General features: G+C 38.5%; 1 protein-coding gene across 2 annotated transcripts in view; it reads left to right on the top strand.

The window, feature by feature from the left end:
* Positions 1 to 18,978, top strand: part of ABCC8 (ATP binding cassette subfamily C member 8) — a 77,440-nt gene that overhangs the window by 28,408 nt on the left and 30,054 nt on the right. For both annotated transcript variants that reach the window (XM_080595758.1, XM_080595759.1), the window contains 9 exons: positions 50 to 212; positions 5,966 to 6,006; positions 6,322 to 6,467; positions 10,898 to 11,003; positions 11,222 to 11,332; positions 13,037 to 13,112; positions 13,203 to 13,308; positions 17,063 to 17,098; positions 18,244 to 18,279. In XM_080595758.1, the coding sequence (XP_080451884.1) occupies positions 50 to 212; positions 5,966 to 6,006; positions 6,322 to 6,467; positions 10,898 to 11,003; positions 11,222 to 11,332; positions 13,037 to 13,112; positions 13,203 to 13,308; positions 17,063 to 17,098; positions 18,244 to 18,279 (821 nt within the window). The remainder of the gene's footprint in view (positions 1 to 49; positions 213 to 5,965; positions 6,007 to 6,321; positions 6,468 to 10,897; positions 11,004 to 11,221; positions 11,333 to 13,036; positions 13,113 to 13,202; positions 13,309 to 17,062; positions 17,099 to 18,243; positions 18,280 to 18,978) is intronic.

The following is an 18,978-nucleotide window of genomic DNA, read 5'->3' as shown; positions in this document are numbered from 1 at the left end:
GTTTAAGGGCCAGGTGCTCTTTAACTAAATGTGTATGTAAATGTTGCAGGAGTACTCCAATGAGAGACTGAAGAAAACAAATGAGATGCTTCGAGGCATTAAGCTCCTTAAACTCTATGCTTGGGAACACATCTTTCACAGCAGTGTAGAAGAAACCAGACAAAAAGAAATGACTAGCCTAAAGTCGTTTGCCCTTTATACCTCCATATCCAGTAAGTCTCCTCCCTCATTCTAATCCACTGTTCAGCTGAAGTGCCACTGCATTATTAGGTGCTAATGAGTTTACCATTTCTCTGTTGCAATTGTTTCAGTTGCTCTAGGCTCTGATTCCATACTTCTCACTTTCCATTTAGTCAGACGTTCCATTTAATTCAGTAGAATTTTGCCTGTACAGGAAATATGCCTAAAAGAGAAGGTCAGATTAATGTTTCATAGTATTAACTTTCTCAAGAGAAGCTTTTAAGGGACAAGTGTTTCACAGGCTAGCTCCACCCAGCAATATTCTCCTCTATAACATAGCATTCAGGAAGAAGCCCTTGCTGATATTTATCTTTTTACCCTCCTCCTGCATTTTGCACGATACTATATATCGCAATATCATGTGATGGGAAATGTCTTTGTGTTGAAGCTCCAACAGATAGTACTTACAACTTATTACTCAAAATTTGGATTTCTTATGAAAACAAGTGATTCTTAAGGCCATTACTATGTACTAGAAAGGAAAATATGACAGTGCTGGCAATTTCATCTTTCCAAAACCAGATTTCTTCTTTTGTCTCATTTCAAGCTGCTTCAAGGCATTTATCTTCCCTTTTAAAAACATCTAAGGCCAGTCAAACTGTAATTCAGCAGTTCATATGCAACACCTCTATAGTTTCTATTGTAGTACTTCGGAAATAATTATTCAAGTCATACTGAAGAATACAGTTGATATATTCTGTAAGTTATTAATGCACTGGAAACTTTAGCAAGAAGTATCAAATGCTACAAGCTACCTGTACAAATACCTTCTAGACTAATAAAGAAGATTTTTCCTTAGAAAAGTAACTTCCAGTCTGGGTAGTATTATTTGATTACATTCGCCCAAGAGGTGCGTAGTTGACTTTTTCCTGCCAAACAGTCACATGAGTAATGTACTCTGAGGGCAAGATCCTGTACCCACTGAATTTGACTGAGATTGAGGTTTTCATTGACTTCTGAGACCAGATTTTCTCTCTGGGGAACCTGAGCTTTCTGTGCTTGTAGAGTAGTTTGCATTTCAGCTTAAAAGAGAATTTAGCTGAAGTAGATTATATGACTGTAAACTCTGTTCTACACCCAGATCAGGGTAGGTGGGCTCCTTTTGTTTGCAGGGCTCCACATTGCATTAAAGTCTATTTATAGTCAAGGCCACAGGTTTAGCTATAGGACTGAAGGAGCCGTACAGTCTTATTTGTTTTTTAAATCCTCAGAGTTTCATTTGTAACAGCTAGGAAAACTGTACTGAATATTCTGTAAAGAAATAGTGACATGATAAATGAGAAACAGTATTATTCCACACAATTCTGAATACATGCTATTTGAAACTATTGAAACATTCAGTGTTTACATTTGCATTTTTATTTGTACTTTGTAATAATTATGTGTCTGTAAGACACCATAGATTAGTTTTTCAGCTGGGGTAAACCAGTACTACTTTATTATGACGATATTGCATATCATTTTGGCTTTTAAAGGTTTTCTCTAATTTCAGCCTAGGAGTTCTTGGCACCCTTTTGTCTGTAGCAGAAGATTCACTGGTTCTTACAAACTTGCATGTTAGCAGATTAGTGTAGAGATTATAAATACAGGAGAACTTGCTGTTATTATTATCATAAGTATAAATGGAATGATAGGCATAATCAGCACAAAGTGTGCTTGCTGATATAATAGTGAACTTAAGATTTAATTTTGTGATTAAGATAATGGCAGAAGGTGACCAAGATTTTGCAGGAAGGCAGACGTCCTAGAAAAGTAAGAAAACAGGAGAACTTTATGTATTTTTAAGTGCCATTTTGAATGGGCTTTGGAAGTCTTTTCTAAGTATATTTAGCTATTAGCATTAGGATTTTCTTTAGGAGTATTAGGAGTCTACTTTTCTAAGTATATTTAGCTATTAGCTATTAGGAAGAATGTGGTTGGATCTGCTTCTATTCATGAGGAACAGATTTGCATTGGATTACAGAAAATATACCTACAAATTTCAGAGCAGTGTTGGCTAGACCACAAGAAAATTCCATTTCAAGACAGAGTGAAATTTGGATCTCATCTGCCTCACCCTTGTGCCCGGATATAGTTTGTAGGTGTATAAATTGTTTGTATGTACTTAAAAAGCTAATATAGAAATTAGCCAGCATTTTAATGAAATGTACCCATCAGAATCAAAACTGGATTACAAAGTTGATAGTGATAAGCTTTTGAGTTTCAACAGTGTATTCTTTAACTGTGGCCAAGAAGACTTTCATTTTTTTGCAGTTATTATTATCTTATGTTCAGCTTTGTAGGTTTATGTATAAGGGTTTATGTATAAGGTATTCAGGAAAGGCAGAGAAAGCAAGGAATGGTTTTCCTATTTCTGTGAATTTTTGTCTAATCTGTCAGAAATCCAGGCTTTCTCACAGGAAATTTACAGTAGTTACTATTCTAAACAGTTCATGTAGCTTATAGTTTTTGCTAGTTTTCTATCTGTCTTTTCTAGTAACAAAGTACTTTGGACAGAATCTAGTTGGGGAAAAAAATTCTTAGCTGCAAAATAAATCCATTTTAGAAATCATTTTATTATACTAGACACTTCCATAATTGAAAACAAACAAACAAAAAACTAACAAACCAGAAATTCCAGTGGCTCAATAAGCATTTGTTTACTTAAAATAAGATGTCCTTGGATGTGCCTGTGATCTCTCATAACAGCAAGATTCAGATCAACTTCTGGGGAGCCACCAACTGACCCATGCTGTCATAACCACAGCAGTCTTTGCCAGCCCTACAGTATGTTTAATCCCTCCAACTTCATCTTTAGAAGGTATTATCTCATACTGCCAGCAGAAGAGCAGGGTCCTTCTCTTGACAAGTTTATCAGCTTTGGTGGTTTCTCTTATTTGATACATACATAAAAGAGAAATCATGTACTGCAGCAGCCTCAAAGGCAAACCACAAATGCAAGGATTTAATAGAATTAAGAATTCCACAGGTAAAGGCAGCAAGTTTTACTTTTTATTTTCCAATCTTCTTATGTTGTAACTACTTCAAGTTTATCCAAAGTGTGACAACTCTGCAGGAGAAACTGCTTTGCATTCCAACACAGAAAAAAATATTTTTTCTCAGAAAATTATTAACATTTTTCTAAGGTGTGTAGTAAACTATGAACTTCTGGGCTTTAATACATGTTTGTCATTCATAGAATGGCTCAGGTTGGAAGGGACCTTAAAGATCATCTAACTCCAAGCCCCCTGCCATGGGCAGGGATGCCACCCACTAGGTCAGGTTGGCCAAGGTCCCACCCAGCCTGGCCTTGAACACCTCCAGGATGGGGCATCCACGGCTTCTCTGGGCGACCTGTTCCAGTGCCTCACTACTCTTACAGTGTAGAATTTCCTCCTGATGTCTAGTCTAAATCTACCCTTTTTTTAGTTTAAGATCGTTCCCCCTTGTCCTATCATCATATACCCGAGTAAAGAGTCGTTCTATATCTTTTCTATAAGACCCCTTTAAGTATTGAAAGGTCACAATGGGGTCTCCCCAGAGCCTTCCTTTCTCCAGGCTGAACATCCCCAGATCTCTCAGCCTTGAAAGCTTTCAAAAGTTAAGCTTTTACCTCAGGAATCTATGTATAAATACATCTATATTTTCAGTCACATCCGTCAAGGAATTAGATCTACATGAAATAACACACGTATTTTATTTATGCTTGAGTAGAGTTTACAACTACACTACAGGATTTATTAATAATATTCTAAACGTAGGAAGAAGGAGTCTCTGACAGTATGTTAAGTTATTTGTGGAGTTTGTGCCCAGAAAAGGGTGGTCATACATTCCACTAGAAGTATTTGTGGGTCAAATGATGGCACTCCAGTTCAGATGAAGAAACTGGCAAGTGCTTTTCCTGCCTGAACTTTGGCTATACCTGACAGCAAAAAGGGACAAGCAAAGGTGTTTCATTTGTTTGTTTTAAAAAGTGACTAGCCTCTTTCTTTTCTGTTAAACATGTACTAATCTCTTAATTCTGTCTTATCTACAGATTCTGTAGTCTTTCTCTGTATTGTTTACTTCATGGAATAAAATTGAGCAAAGGTCAAAATGAAAGGGTGGATGGTTAAATAATATTCTCACAATGTGACAGAGTGGACAGCAGTGTGGGACAGGACCATAGTTCCAGTTCTGAGTCAGGCTCCTACAGGGGTAGCTGTTTATTATTGTATTGTCAACTCATATTCCTGCCCCATCTCAAAGAGATGCCTGTATACAAACATTATTTGCTTCCTTCTCCCCCTCCATCTGTTTAATAAACTTGAAATGCAATAGTGTATGAAGAGCTATAGTAGCGGAATCCAGGGCACCGTAACAAATGCTGTTCAAGGTCAGAGAGGAAACTGGTTCGTTGTTTGCATTTTAGTAACTCAAGGCCCAGCTGAAATCAAAGCTCTGTCACACGAGTTAGAACCTGTATCAGTCTCCTGAAGATATTCATAATCTAAGTAGCCAAGCCTGATAAAGCAAGTGTAATTATGCCTAACTAAATGGAATAAACCACCTAGTTCAACTTTCTATAGCCTTAGTGTGTAGAAGCGCAAGGTCTTGCACAGGTTCCCAGCTTGAAGTATGCTCACTTTCAGCCTTCTGAGCTGATGTGCTTAGACTGATACCTAGTTAGCAGTTTGAATCAGCTACCTTAAAACTAGCCTAAATGTGACTATTTCACAATCTGTTAAGTCCTTCTAACAAAATAAGTCACTTGCACAAGGTCAAAAAATAACTTGGTATAGCTGAGAAAAAATAATCTTTGCCCTTACCACAAGCCCATCTTCTATTCCTTAGCTGAACTGGACTCTAGCTCCATCTCTGTAACTGTGAATCCACTTTCTCTTCTGGAATAAACAGTCCAAACCTTTTCTTTTCAGCTTCAATATGACTACCCCCACACAAAAAGCTGCTTAGAAGAAGCTTTTACTGTGAAACTAGGGGTAGCAGTAACCAGGAGCCTTGAGTGTGACCTTGAGATTTTAATGAGTGAAATGTACAACACTTGTTATACCACAGTTGCACAAACTCTACCAGAAAAACAACATCAAAAGCATATATTGAGTAAATTCTCCATAAGAATAAACTGTTTGTCATTGATCCAGTGCTGCACTACAGAGATGCCAATATTTCACTGCCCTTCGATTTGAGTCCCCAGACCTGAGAGTGCCACAAAGCCCTGCACTTCAGAAGTGGTGTCACAGAAGTAGGTCACAACTTGATGCATATGCTAGTGGCTCTACCAGGAGCTCTTGCCATGCAATGGGTCAGAGCTGGGTGTGCAGCCACACACAGGGCATGACCTGTACAACCACTGCTGGGTCTCCCTTCCTCTCATTGTCAGGCGTTCAAGTTGTCTGCCAGACCTCGTATCAGCTCAGCATTTTTGTCTGCCATGAGACAGAGACCTGCAAGTGCCCCATGCCTGATCTGTATGTGAGCTGAGTACACTTTAAAATGCATAGATTGTTCATCTCTTCTAGGGTGCATTGCTGGGTTCTGTGTAACTGAAGAGAAGTTGGGTTTTGAGGTAACTGGAGAATCAAACTGTAGGTATTTAAAAGAATGCTGTGTGTAAATAGTTGTGCATTTTTGCTATGTTAAGCATAGAAAATATCATTATCAGACAGTGCTAGTTAGTAGTATTTTAATCTTTATCTTGGCTGAATGGAAATTGTGTCTAAATGTTCCTACATGTTTTCCTTCACAGTCTTTATGAATGCAGCAATACCAATTGCAGCTGTACTTATAGTAAGTATGGACTTTTCTAAGTAACTTTAATTACAACCATGCTTTCAAGTGTAAGCGATGTGGAAATGAGGAAGAAGAAGGAAGGTATGGAAAGCTCCTGCACATTTGCAATTCCTCTGGGAGAGAATGGAAAATGCCCACTTGTTGTCTGTAACCAGAAGCAGCAAGGAATATGAAGCAGTCCTCCAGACTATTAAGAGAACAAAAATTACAGTTCTTAAATAAGAGGCATTAAATGAAATGCTTGTGAAATACGAAGTCTTTGTGCATTTCCTTTATGGCTAAATGCTGATGATAACGTCTGTATCTTTGTAGACATTTGTGGTCCATGCTCATCTGACAAGAAAGGCTGACTTCTCCCCGTCTGTGGCATTTGCCTCCATCTCCCTGTTTCACATTCTTGTGTCTCCGTTGTTCCTGCTCTCCAGTGTGGTTAGATCCACTGTCAAAGCATTAGTAAGGTGAGAACTGTAAAATGAATGTCTTTGTTCCCATCTCTCTGACTTTTGAAGCTATGGCTCTTGTTCCGTCATCCAATTATAAGTTTAGAAATAACATGGCAACTATTTATCAGTGGTTTTTGTAATTTGCTTCCCTATCTTTTGCCTTGTGCGGTGCCTTTGGTTGTAGCATGCAGGCCAGTTTCTTTGCTGGTGCAGTTGTAACAAGCAATGTTTTATGGCCTATGGTTACTGCTTCATTTTGTGGAATGGGCTGAGATGTGCCAGTACCACATGCAATGTGTATGTGGTAACAGAAAAAGGAGGTGAAAGCTTACTGAAGGTTTCATTTTGTAAATTACCCAAATGTTTCCACCCACATGAAGCATGTAGAAAGGAAAAAGATAATCCCAGAAGGACCTGTATTTCAGTGTGTATCACTTGGGCAGTGCTCTCCCACCACCTGTCTATGTGAGAGGTGGCCTCTTGGTCGAGAGTTAGACTTAAAAAACAAAACCAAAAACAACAACAGAAGCCAAACCACAACGCTGTAGACACAAAAATTCCAATGTTAAGTGTAGGAGTAAGCTAATGACTAAATGTCTCTTCCAGACTGGATGAATTTTGACTCTCTTACGAGCACATTAGCCTGCGCATTCAAAACCTGAAATAATAGCCAGTACTTGAGTCTTTTTTTGGTAGAACTTGTGTTTCACTGGGAGTTTTTCTTTGAATATCAGCAAATCTGTGTTTAAAAAAGAAAAAAAAAAAAACAACTAATACTTTTGTTATTCAGTGTAACTCTACATGACTGATAAGGAATGAGGAGATAGTATGGGCTTCTTACGTTATTATACATCTGTGTGATCTCAAATGTAGCTTGTCTAAAAGCTTGTCTAAAGTATGGGGCAGATAGCTGTATTAATTGCCTAGCTTAATTGCCTTTGTGTCACTTTGGAGATGTAAAGGAGACTACAGCAGGAAGCTGATATTGCCCTCACTATTTAGAAATTCCCTGACGGTGCAAAGTCACAACTGCATCCTCTCTCCTAACACGTGTGAAACCTGAGAGCATCAGAGCCGGCAGGAAATGTTTTGCAGGCACTGTGGTGGTCCCTAGAGCCATGGCAAATTGTCAGGCTAAGATTGCAGCCAGTAAAGTATCTGGAGGCTGATACTGGTAATGGGCATTTATTTTGGCTTGTGTAAGGATTTTTTTGTCAACCAGTTCTGTGCCTGTTAATGCCACAGTATCAATGTTAAATCAATTAGTATCAACCAAGTATTAATTGTTGCTAGCCATGAGTGATTCTGCAGTTACTTTCTTGTAAGCAGGCTATTGTCCTGGCATTTGGAATGCGGGCAGGAGCCCCCCAGTTGAATCTGTGTGACAAAGCTGACACAAGCCCTGTCTTCTTGGCTATCCGTATCTGAGTAGTTCACTTAGTGTTCCAGAGTGCATAGCTCCCAAGTGCTACTGGTGCTGCTCTGCATGGGTCTTCTGCGTACCCCAACCTTCAGTGTAGTCCTTTGGAAGCACGTCAGATATTTTCAACCTATGCAAACACATGCTTGCTTAAATAGTTGGGTAAATGTGAAAAAGCAAACAGATACTAAAAAGTTGTGTTTGTGCCAGTTGAGTACAATTAATGTTATACCTGTTGTTATACCTTGCTGCTAATAACTAGCTGATCAATAAGATCAGATAAAGGTAATCTAACTTTACAAAGCCATAATTTAGCTTTTGTTAGGCTATATTCTAATATTCTAATTGGTTTTAGCAAGCATACAAGACAACTTATCCTGTGCTGACAGAAAGGAACCAGCTAAGTGAAGCAGGAGATAAACCAGAAGCGGAACCCGCATGTAAAAGGATGTTGAGAGTCTGTTACTGGCTTTGCATCTCAGGCACTTCACAATCACTGCTCTGTTAATGTTGGCCAGAATCTCTGATGCCAGCTGCTCATAAAGAGAAGAATCTCTACAAATAAACTTGTCAGTATCTTTTTATCCTTACATATGTGCCCAATTGCAAAGCATCATCATGGATTGCCATTGACACTATTGGAACAACGGTGTGATTCTTTCCAGTGATAGAAGAGACTTAAAGCTTATGTTCCACATAGGGCCACTACAAAATTTCCAAGTTATGGGGTCAGGGTGTTCACTTCTGATTGAGGGAGGGAACTGCTGAGAGGTCTTTAGGAAGGTAAGAAATTCTGTTCTCTCTGAAAAGTACTTTCAGTACGTATTTGTGCTACTGAAAATTTAAGCAGCCAATTGATGTATTTCTTAAATGTGAGGTCTTCAAGGACAAAGACTACAGTGTACAATTTCCCATCAGCAAAGGTCAAGTAGCGAGGGTGGCATTATATATTTTACTGGCTTTAATATGAAACTGCTTTTTCAGTCAGCTGTGCAAATAACTGTGTTTTAATCAATACCTCTAGTGGGTGAGTTAAAAATAAGTTCCTCAGTGGAGATATTGGAATTCTGGTGAAATTGCTGTGTCAGCTAGAGTTCTGCAGAGAACATACTTTTTTTTTTAATTATTATTCTTTAAGAGTATAGAATGGTGTGACACCCTGAAGTGTGAGTTGATGCCTCTAACAAACAGTTCTCTCTCACAGCTGTAAGTCACTGCATTCCTTCAGTAATAGCCACAGGAACAGCAATACTGGATTTAAGTAGAGAATTAGGCAGAGTGCTTGCAGAGAAAAGTCTTGGCATTTAGAGTACAGCCACCTTGCTACACAACCAGAGAGCACAAATCAAACTATCCAGTGGCTTAATAAAGACCTGGTCTTGTTTAGGTATGCATGGTGCAAGAATATGTTGGCTGTCTTTTCTTCTTCCTTTTCTAGATCCTGGAGCAGATACACAGAGGACTTCTGTATCTGCTCTTTACAACTTCAGAGCAATTATTCAAATGTCACTGTAGTTTGCCTGTAAAGAACGTAGGTGCAGCTGCATCCCAATCCCGTGTAGGCAATGGCTAAACCATCATTTGATCCATTTAAAGACACTCAAAATGTTCTGTTAAACATCTGGCTCATTGAACAAAGAAAGTCAAGATCATTCCTAGCCCCATGTTCTAGAGCTTTGTGCAAATAGGTAAGAGTATCTCTGAGGCTTCTCGTTTCTTCTTTTGGTATAACAGACCGTCACATTAAGAATTTGTGGTCCAACATTGGGCCTGAATTACTTATTACTCCTGTTGTCCCATCCCAAATAGTTACTCCCCCTCTTTATTTGCTTAGATTGTAATTCATTCTCTCGGCAAATCCACCCACAGTGGATTGACAGAAAACCTGTAGAACCAATTCTTCCCTAGGAAGGCCCCTGCTGCCCTCAGTCTCTACTTACAATGCCTTGGTCCAAGCACTGCTTTTGCACCAGCAGAGCATCCCATGAGGCTCTCAGAAGAAACTAAATCTCCTTCTGAAGAAAGAATCCCCAGTAGAGGAAAATAAATGCTGATTATTACTGTTATTTTTTTAACTTGCATACCAACAGGTAGGCAGATCGCACTATGCTGCAGTGGCATAGGTTGCCTGTTGCTCTCCAATTATCCGAAGGCTATATATTGAAATCAGTTATTTCAGTCATCCTCTATAAATTTATTTTTTAAAATTTTGGACCTTCCATCACTTTATAGTTTTGAATACTGATAGTTAACTTATTTGCAGCTAATTGAGCCTCTTTGACACTAAGTTCAATGTTCAACCCGCTTTACAAATTTCATTTGCTTGCCCTGTGAGTAGATTAGACGTAAATTTTATAAAGTCAGGTAAAGAGATGAAAATGTTGTTATGCTCTGTTAAATATCATAAAACAGACACATTATCTCTTAGCTAATTAAACGTAAACAGCTTGGGAAGATTTTATATGTTCTTTGGGGCTGCTGTTAGCATTCCTTTTCTATCTCATGTGTTGAATGCTTTATGTTAAGGTATGCTCCTTTTTCATGTTATACACTTTATATTCCTTGTAAAGGATTGATTTCAGCTCAAGGTGTAAAGATTTCTTCAGACTCCTAGTGTTTGTTCAGAAGAAATGGCTGTGCAGTATTTTGGTAACGTAAATGACATTAATTCTACTTCTGCACATGGCTTCAAAACCAGCTACGGCTGGGGATAGTCTTTGTCACACCAAATACCTGAAAAAATCTTGTGTAATTTGTGTGTTGGCATCACAAGAGGAAAGACGTGAGAAGCACCTGCATAAACCATTGAAGAATCATAGTCCTTATTAGGCAACAGAGCACGTTTTGTCAACTTCCATGCAGTAACATCTCATGGAATATTTTCATAGGCCTGTAACAAAATGGAAACAGATAAACCACACAGCAGGCAATGGCTGAAGTAATAGAAGGGATTCTCTGTAATAAACATTGCAGTGAACAGAAGTTTTGCATTCTGGATTGAGCTGTAATTCTTTTTCCCTCTCAGTGTGCAGAAACTGAGTGAATTCCTGTCAAGTGAAGAGATTGGAGAAGAGCATGATAAATGTCCAGAGCTAAGAAGTGCAGATAATCACAGCAAATACCAGGCAGTGGTAAGTAATAATGTTTAATTGCAGGTGAAGTGGGTAGTCATTTGTACCCAGAGTAGTTTTTCTGCTTTTCTACTTCCTACTGATTATTTTGTGCAATTGCAAAAACTCATTTCAGTACCCTGTACTACATAGGTGGTAACATGATTGCTCATGTTTAGGGCACTTTGCTGGTACTGCCACCACTTACTGTGTATTTCTGTCTTTCTGATTTTTCACAGCCACTCAAAGTTGTTAACCGCAAGAGGCCTGCCAGGGAGGACTGGAACAATTACAGCTCTCATATGAGAAGACCGATTAATATCACAGAAGCAGACGATTTTTGTGTAAAGGTGATATGAAGGTCACTCTAATAACAGTTACTATAGCTCATTAATAGTCACTTTTGTATTCTGATAGCTGAGTTTCAAATTCAAGAACCAACTTTTGATGTGAAGCTGTCAGACACTTGTACCAAAGATTAATCTCACCTCTCTTTCTATGGTTTCCATTCTCAGAACTGTCTGCTGGCCTTTATATTGTGATTAGTTATGTATATCCCTCTAGATTTCACTCAGCAAATTAACATTGGCACTGTTTACATTATTAGCCCTGTTTTCATGACAAGAATTTCCAACTTCTTTGAGGAGAAGTTAAAATTGTCCATGCCAGTTGGAAGACCGATACTTTTAATTATCTATAGAAATGGCCAGAAATAATAAAAATCCTGAAGGTTGTTATACAGATGACACTGTTTATTTAGGAAGTCTACTATTACATTTGCATTTCTGGCACAAAAGAATGAATAATTCGGTTTCTTGGGTCTAAGTAGGACAACTGGTTAGTGTTTTCAGGGTTCTTTGGAGGCTTTTGTCTGACATCCTGCTTTGGTGCAGGAAAGTGTAACGAATATTGATGTTGGGTGGGGAGGAGGAATAGACAGGTAGGTCAAAAGATTAGCCTGGAGTGATGACAAAGGAGGGCCAGAGCAGTAAGCTCTGAGAGGATAGTATTTTTAAGATCTTGAATAGCTGAGGACCAGATATAATCTTTGGCTCCATCTGCTGACATCATTGTCACAGGCTGCACTTGGGGCCAGGAATTCTGCAGTTATTGAGTGCTGTCTGTCTGCAGCTTATTGCCCATGAGGGGGCACTTTTTGAGAGGGGATTCTCTGGCTGGTTTCATTAATCTAGAGGGAGCAGTGCAATATTTTCTTCTGCTTATTTTTTCAAGTTTGTTTGTTTGTTTGTTTTTTCCAAGATAAAGCCATCATTTTTTCTCCAGTGGAAGTTAGCTCCAGGGTAGGATAGAAGTGTCCCATTCCACTCTTTTCTCAATTCAAAAAATGTTGTGCCTTATGTTGCTGGAAGGCTTTGAGAGCTTCAGTCCTTCTGAAAAAGTGAGAGAAGAGAATGCTGTATAAATACAGATCTGTAAAATTGTCTCCTCTCCCATTTTTCACAGTATCCAGTGGAAATCTCCAGTTAAAATCCTGAACAGACTTGTGTCTTGTTGGTGTCTTTTTAAATAAAAAGATTGCTTATATCCAAAGAAGACTACGTCATCTGAGAATCATATCAGAAATATAAAGGAAAATATTGTAATAGGCAGCAACATGCAATTTTTGAGGACAATTCTGCAAATCAACTCAGAATGCAGACCATATAATTGTGTTATATGCTGCAATGTGTCCAGACTGACATTCAGTGCTTTGCAGAGTGCAAACCATGGTCCTGTATGTAATTTAGTCATCATTTCACTTATTTCATGTGCCCACCTTACGAATGACAAAACAAACCCTAAATAGCAACTTTTTCTCCCTTTTCCACAATTATCTTATTGCTGTGCTTTCTTGAGTTCAGAGATTGTTGCACAGGAGAATACAGACCTCCAGAAAATCAGTCACTTGAAAATCTGTTTCCTCCACTGAGTAAAGGCTAACTGTTCTGATGCTCAGTATAATGTAAGCAATAGATGTGTCTTTGTACATTGAAAAAAAAGAAGTCAGTCTAAAGCTGGTTTTCTGTTTCTTATTTCTCTCCATCTTGGCATAGATCACAAATGGATTTTTCACTTGGACGCCTGAAGGTCCTCCAGCATTGTCCAACATTGATATCCGAATCCCTCAAGGTACAAAATGACATCAGATATACAGAGTAAGATGCTTTTTCATGAGCATTTGGAAAATCTGAAGCTTATGTACATTCCCCTCTCTTGCAGGTCAGCTAACGATGATTGTAGGACAGGTTGGCTGTGGTAAGTCATCTCTCTTGCTAGCCATACTTGGTGAGATGCAGAAGATCTCTGGCAACATATTCTGGAGCAGGTAGTACTATTTAAAAATCCGAACTTGAGTTGAGTAGTAATGCACAAAAGACTAAAAATCTGTCCTGGGAACCTGGTTTTGGAATCCAGGATTTTATAGGTGCACAGGCAAGAGGAAAAAAACTTGCCCTAATAGTAGGAGAGCACATCAGAAAGAACCCCCAGCCAGGGTCAAATGAGCCATCCATTCCTCTTGGTGGAATAGATGGGCATTCGGCACTCCAGCAAAATTACGTGCATGAAATCATACTTCAGAAACAGAATTAAGTATCTGAAATGTTGTGCTTCCACAGAATGGCATTTCTACTTTAAGGCTTGCGCAGCAAGACTTTGAATAGCACTGTTAAGAGGCACCGGCTCACTAGGAGTGGTCCTTGGCTGTGCCTCTAGATGTGCACTCCATCCCAGCACAGGTCTAATGCGTGAGAAATGGAGAGCATTTTATAAGTGGCAGTGATCTCAGGATATACCCCCCCAGTATCATCCTGCTTAATTTGACAAGAGGGAGATAGTCACGTCCTTCTCTCCTTCCTCAAGGGGACACAGCAGCTGTGCTCCAGTAGACAGATATAGCCTATACTTCTGTCTAACTTTTGTCCTGGCCATGAAGGGAGGAAAAATGCTACTAAACTGCAACAGCTGTGCTGCCAGGGCTTGCACTTTTAACCCTTACACTAAATGACAAATTGTATAATGTATTGCGACTCCTGTATGTATTTTCTGGTAATTGCTGCCATCTCTAGCCCATTGTCTGATCTTTACCTTTTGGGATACAATTATTTGTCGATAAAGCTTGACAAATTGCAGAATAATCTGCGATTTATGGGTAATCTGCAATTATTTGTTTGTAAAGCTTGACGAGGTGCAGAAGAATCTAGAGAAAGAATTTTATTTCCAAATGAATGGGAAAGAAGGAATGGCAACAATACAACCTTTAGTTACTCTGATGGACAGAGGGTTATTGTCACCTAATGTTTTCTGCACTGATTTTGAAGCAATTCTCAAAAAATTCCTTGAGTGCTTGTAAAGATATTATTTATATTCAGCCTTCATGCCTAAGTCAGTCACCCAGCTCAGAACTTCACACAGTTTACTAGTACAAGGGAGGAGGGTCCCCCATTTTATAGGTGGGGGAAATGAAACATAGGAAGGTGACCCTTTTGGCTTGTGAGAGAGAAGAACAGATGCCAAAGTTCTGGAATATGGCGATGTACCCATTAAAACAAACGTCCCTAAACAGAAAATCAGAATATGGCTAGGAACAGTACAGAATCCCTGCAGCCTTATTAAGTGAACTAATTTCATTTCAGCAAGGCTGCAATTTTTTATAGATGACATAACATGATTAAGAAGTGTAATTTGAATGTCTGATGCTAAACTAAAACAGATGACATGATAGTTCTGATCAGACTGTGTTTTTAAATAGCATTTGTTTAGAAGCATGTGTTTCACAACAGCGTAAAGGTCAGAATGGGTTTTCCTATCTTCTGTGTGTGCCAAAGTATCACAAGGTAAAATTCAGTTGTTATCACATTTGCTTTGCTAGCTGTCAGATAAGTATAAAGGGGCTTGCAGCTGAAACAATCTTAGCACCGTAACTGCTGGCTGCACTGGGACAGATTATTTTTTGTCACTTTCCAGAGCTGCTATGATGTGTAGTGGTCTAATCAGAGTGATGGATGTGTTCGGTGTAGGCTGCACACCTGTGTTGTAAAGCTGCCAGATGAGAGCTCCCTTAATTTGATAAGAAAATACTAATGCCTGACCAGGTACATGCAACATTATCCCAGATTCAAGGCGAGTGATTTTATCAAGTAATCACCAAACCTTGTAGCCTTAGCTCATCCAATAATATGTGTCACCAAAATCAGTAAAATCCTTCTTACGTTTATTTCTTTGGGATGAGACAAATGCTTAGGTGTAGTAATTCCTGTTACAGAATAGTCCTGAATTATTTCATTTCAAATTTCCTTCCCCTTCCTTTCCTCCAAGGTCATGGCTATGAATGTGAAGGATATATCCTGCTGACATGTCACTCAGTGCTCAGGAAATCTGGGTTCTATTCCTGGCCCTTCCCTTGGTCTAATGGATAACCTTGCACAAGTCATTTCCCTCCTCTGTGCTTCCATGCTCTATCGATAAAATAGGATTAACTGTATATCATCTTTATTTGCTTCCTGTAAAATGGTTTCTTTCAAAACCTTTAAAAATTACAGTAATAATTTGTTACTGGGCTAGGAATTGGCTAATTGAAAGTTAGCAGTGGCTCATTTTTTATTGTATTTAGTTATTTGTATTGCAGTGTGTGCCTGGAAGATCCAACTCAGATTACTGCCCATTTTCCAAAGCAGGCTGAGCGCATCTGTGGCATAAATATTTTATAATACTGTTAGAGATTATAAAAATAGAGAAATCATTATTTACATTCTGAACACATAGTAAATAGTATCGATTTGACTGGTTACTGAGTAAATAATAGTGTACCCCATGCTGATTTATTCTGGGCAGTATCACACTTTAAATAGTACCAGTTCAAGTAGTATAAGAAACTAGTCTTTTTGGAGTAAATGATATCAGAAGGTGGACCTAAGTGAGAAATATTTTGCTCAATGTTATGTCATTTGTTTCTAAACAAAACATACGCTCATGTGAATCTGGAGTCCTTATAATGTGAAGGAAGTAGTAGATTCATTAAGGTTGTTCACAGTAGCTTTTCTTCCTTCTGTACTCAATGTGGAGTTGACCGTTTTCATCAAATGACAACATATTGAAGTGATCTTGATGCCTAAAAAGTACATAGATTTTTATAAAGATGCATCTGTTGGAGTTTTCAAAAACTTAATTTGATTTTATTTAAATGAATAGCTTTGTTCAGTACTCTAACCTTCAGAATAAAGGTACTAGTGTGAGCTGGCTCTCATTCTACAGTAGATTGAATTTAGATACAGCCATTGCTTTACTATGCATTAACTTTTTGGAAGTGTCTCAAGCTGACCTTTTAAACTGTGGGTATAGTTCTCCAGCCTGGGGATTTATGAACAAGTTGTGCTAGTATAAAGTTAATGAGACTGTTCCCTTTAAAACATGAAGAGCTGCGTTCCTCCTCGTTTTGTTTATATCATTCAAGACAGATTTTTCATTCTTTTTCAATGGAAGCGATTTTAGCTTCAGTAATAAGTATGGTCAGTCATCCTGTCAAACAGCTCCGTCTGTGAGCATCTTGGCACATGCTGAAACGTAGCAAAATCAAAAACTGTTCATCCTGTTCATCCCTCAGACCTGCCCACACTTCCTTACACAGACGCATCTCCAAAGACTAGTGCTGCTACAGAATGGAGCATGCTGAAGTCATCTGATTTTGGTTTCAAACTGAACTGCAAAGGTGCAGCTACTGTCATGGAAAAACAGTATCACAAATTATCTGTTGGTTTTACTTGAAAATGTCTTCATTTTTAATGGAACTCCATTCTTATCACATTTGAACTTTTCAGTTCTGTTAGCACTTCTAGGAAAGAGTAGAGGTGATTTTATTTGTTGAGTCAAGTTAACAAGTTTATAAGGAAAAAAAATCTGCCAAGTTTTTGACTGCTAAAATCAAGGCAATTTCTGAAAAAGGAACAGATGCTGTGCTGCAGCTCTGTGATAAATACTGTTTGCAGTCTGTGCACTAAGTGGAATATAATAGTTTTTCTTTCAGGGGCAGATTGCTTTTGCTTACTTAAGTAAACAATCTTTACTTTCTGTTTGTGATGCAGCTGTACTTCTGACAGCGAGACTGGGGAAGATGTCAGGTATGGTATTATATGCAATTATTGGTCTTTCTACTAAGTCAGTCACAATAGAATCATAGAATGGTTTGGGTTGGAAGGGACCTTAAAACTCATCCATTTTCAACCCCCTGCCATGGGAAGGGATGCCTTCCACTAGATCACGTTGCTCAAAGTCCCATCCAACCTGGCCTTGAACATCTCCAGGGATGGGGCATCCACAGCAACTCTGGGCAAACTGTGCCAGTGCCTCAGATTAAAGACTTTCCTCCTAACATCTAATCTAAATCTCCCCTCTTTTAGTTTCAAACCATTCCCCCTACTAAAATCAGCAGAGGAAAAAATGTCATCTGGTGGCCCTTTTATTGACTTGATGCTAAAGTGCATGTCTTCTACTGGCCAGAATATTTTCTTGTGAAGCACCAACTATTTTACTGCCTTTTCTTTGGATTTATCATCTCTTCTGTCCTGCTTAGCATGCATCTGAGATTTGTTACCTGGCTGTCAGACTGAGTCCTGCAAATTTTTTTTTCCCACCTGCCTGTAGATAGAGGGACTTTCATAGGCCTAACAGCTAAATCTCATGATAAAGGATTCTTGGAAATCTCATAGTTCTTCCTGCATAAGAGAGACTACAGTTCATGGGCTGAGTAAAAGTGAAACTGTTTGAACCTATTAAGGTACAAAAGAAATATGATCAGAATTAGACATTTACATGTTCGAAACCGTTACAAGGATATACAGCAAACAGTAAGATAACGTAGAAAACAGTGTGGTAATCATATTTAAAAAAAAGAGGAAATATCAGACTATATGAAACAATTGCTTGCATTATCATAGATTCTGGGAGACCTAGTCATGTTTGTTATATGCACTAGGATAGTGGTTTTGTTGCACTGGCATCCTATAGAATATTTTTGGTGCTCTCAGAACAGAGTATTTCGAGCCAAAATGTTGTGAGGTCTGGAGCATTTTCTCATAGGTGTTGAATACTTTCTGCAGTATTGTTTAAAACACTTCTCGAAACTTGGGCTTTAACCATGCTGGTTTTAGATCAATATCACGTAGTACAGAGCTTTAGCACACTTAGCAGAGCTTCATTTATGTTACGCAGTTATATTTTTGTATTTTTACTTACAGCAATAATAACCTGTGTTTGTCTTCTGTAGCCCAGAGAAAGAATCTCCTGTTGAGATGGAATTCAGGTATAACTCTAAAAACTAATGTGAATAGTCTTCAAAAGTGTCTGCTTGTAATGAATTGTTCCTCTTTAGAAGCCAAATGATTTGTCTCTGTGTATGCAGCTGCCATGAGATTTGGGAGAAGTAAAAACAAGCAGGTGACCCTTGCCATTTAATAATGGCAAAAACATATGCTCCTTAATAGTCAGGCATGCCAACATAAGAATGTTTCATTACCTACCATCAGGCTGAAAATAATGGAAGCACGTTTTTTGGTTTATGTAGATGCAATAGTAGTATAGGACATGTTTCTCTTGTGTTTGGAGAAAGTCAGTTTTGAGTTGTTGTTTGATACTAGAAATTCATGAACTGTGCAAAATAATCATGATAAAACTGTAGTCATCAATCCAACACACATAGGAAAGGCTTTGCAGTGTACTATTTCCTCCATCATTATAACTTCATTGAAGTGTGTCTGTTTTCCTTTAGAAATTACCAACATTTCAGCCTTGTTGATAGGCTTATCAAGGCACCAAGATACACACCTGAATGTCCAATTACTAGTCTTTTTTCAGTGATCTTGAATGCATACTGAGCCTCCTGGACTTACAAAGTGAAATGTGAAGATAGATTAGTAGCTTCAAACAAGCAACCTTAACGATGTTGTCTCTGGTTCTAAATTAATGAACTGGGTTGATCCCATCAAAACACTTACTCTCCAGG

Source organism: Anser brachyrhynchus, assembly GCF_964034855.1.
Source record: "Anser brachyrhynchus genome assembly, chromosome: 5".
Classification (NCBI taxonomy): domain Eukaryota; kingdom Metazoa; phylum Chordata; class Aves; order Anseriformes; family Anatidae; genus Anser; species Anser brachyrhynchus.
The sequence above is the reverse complement of the archived record's forward strand: the minus strand, read 5'-3'. Positions and strand labels throughout refer to the sequence as shown.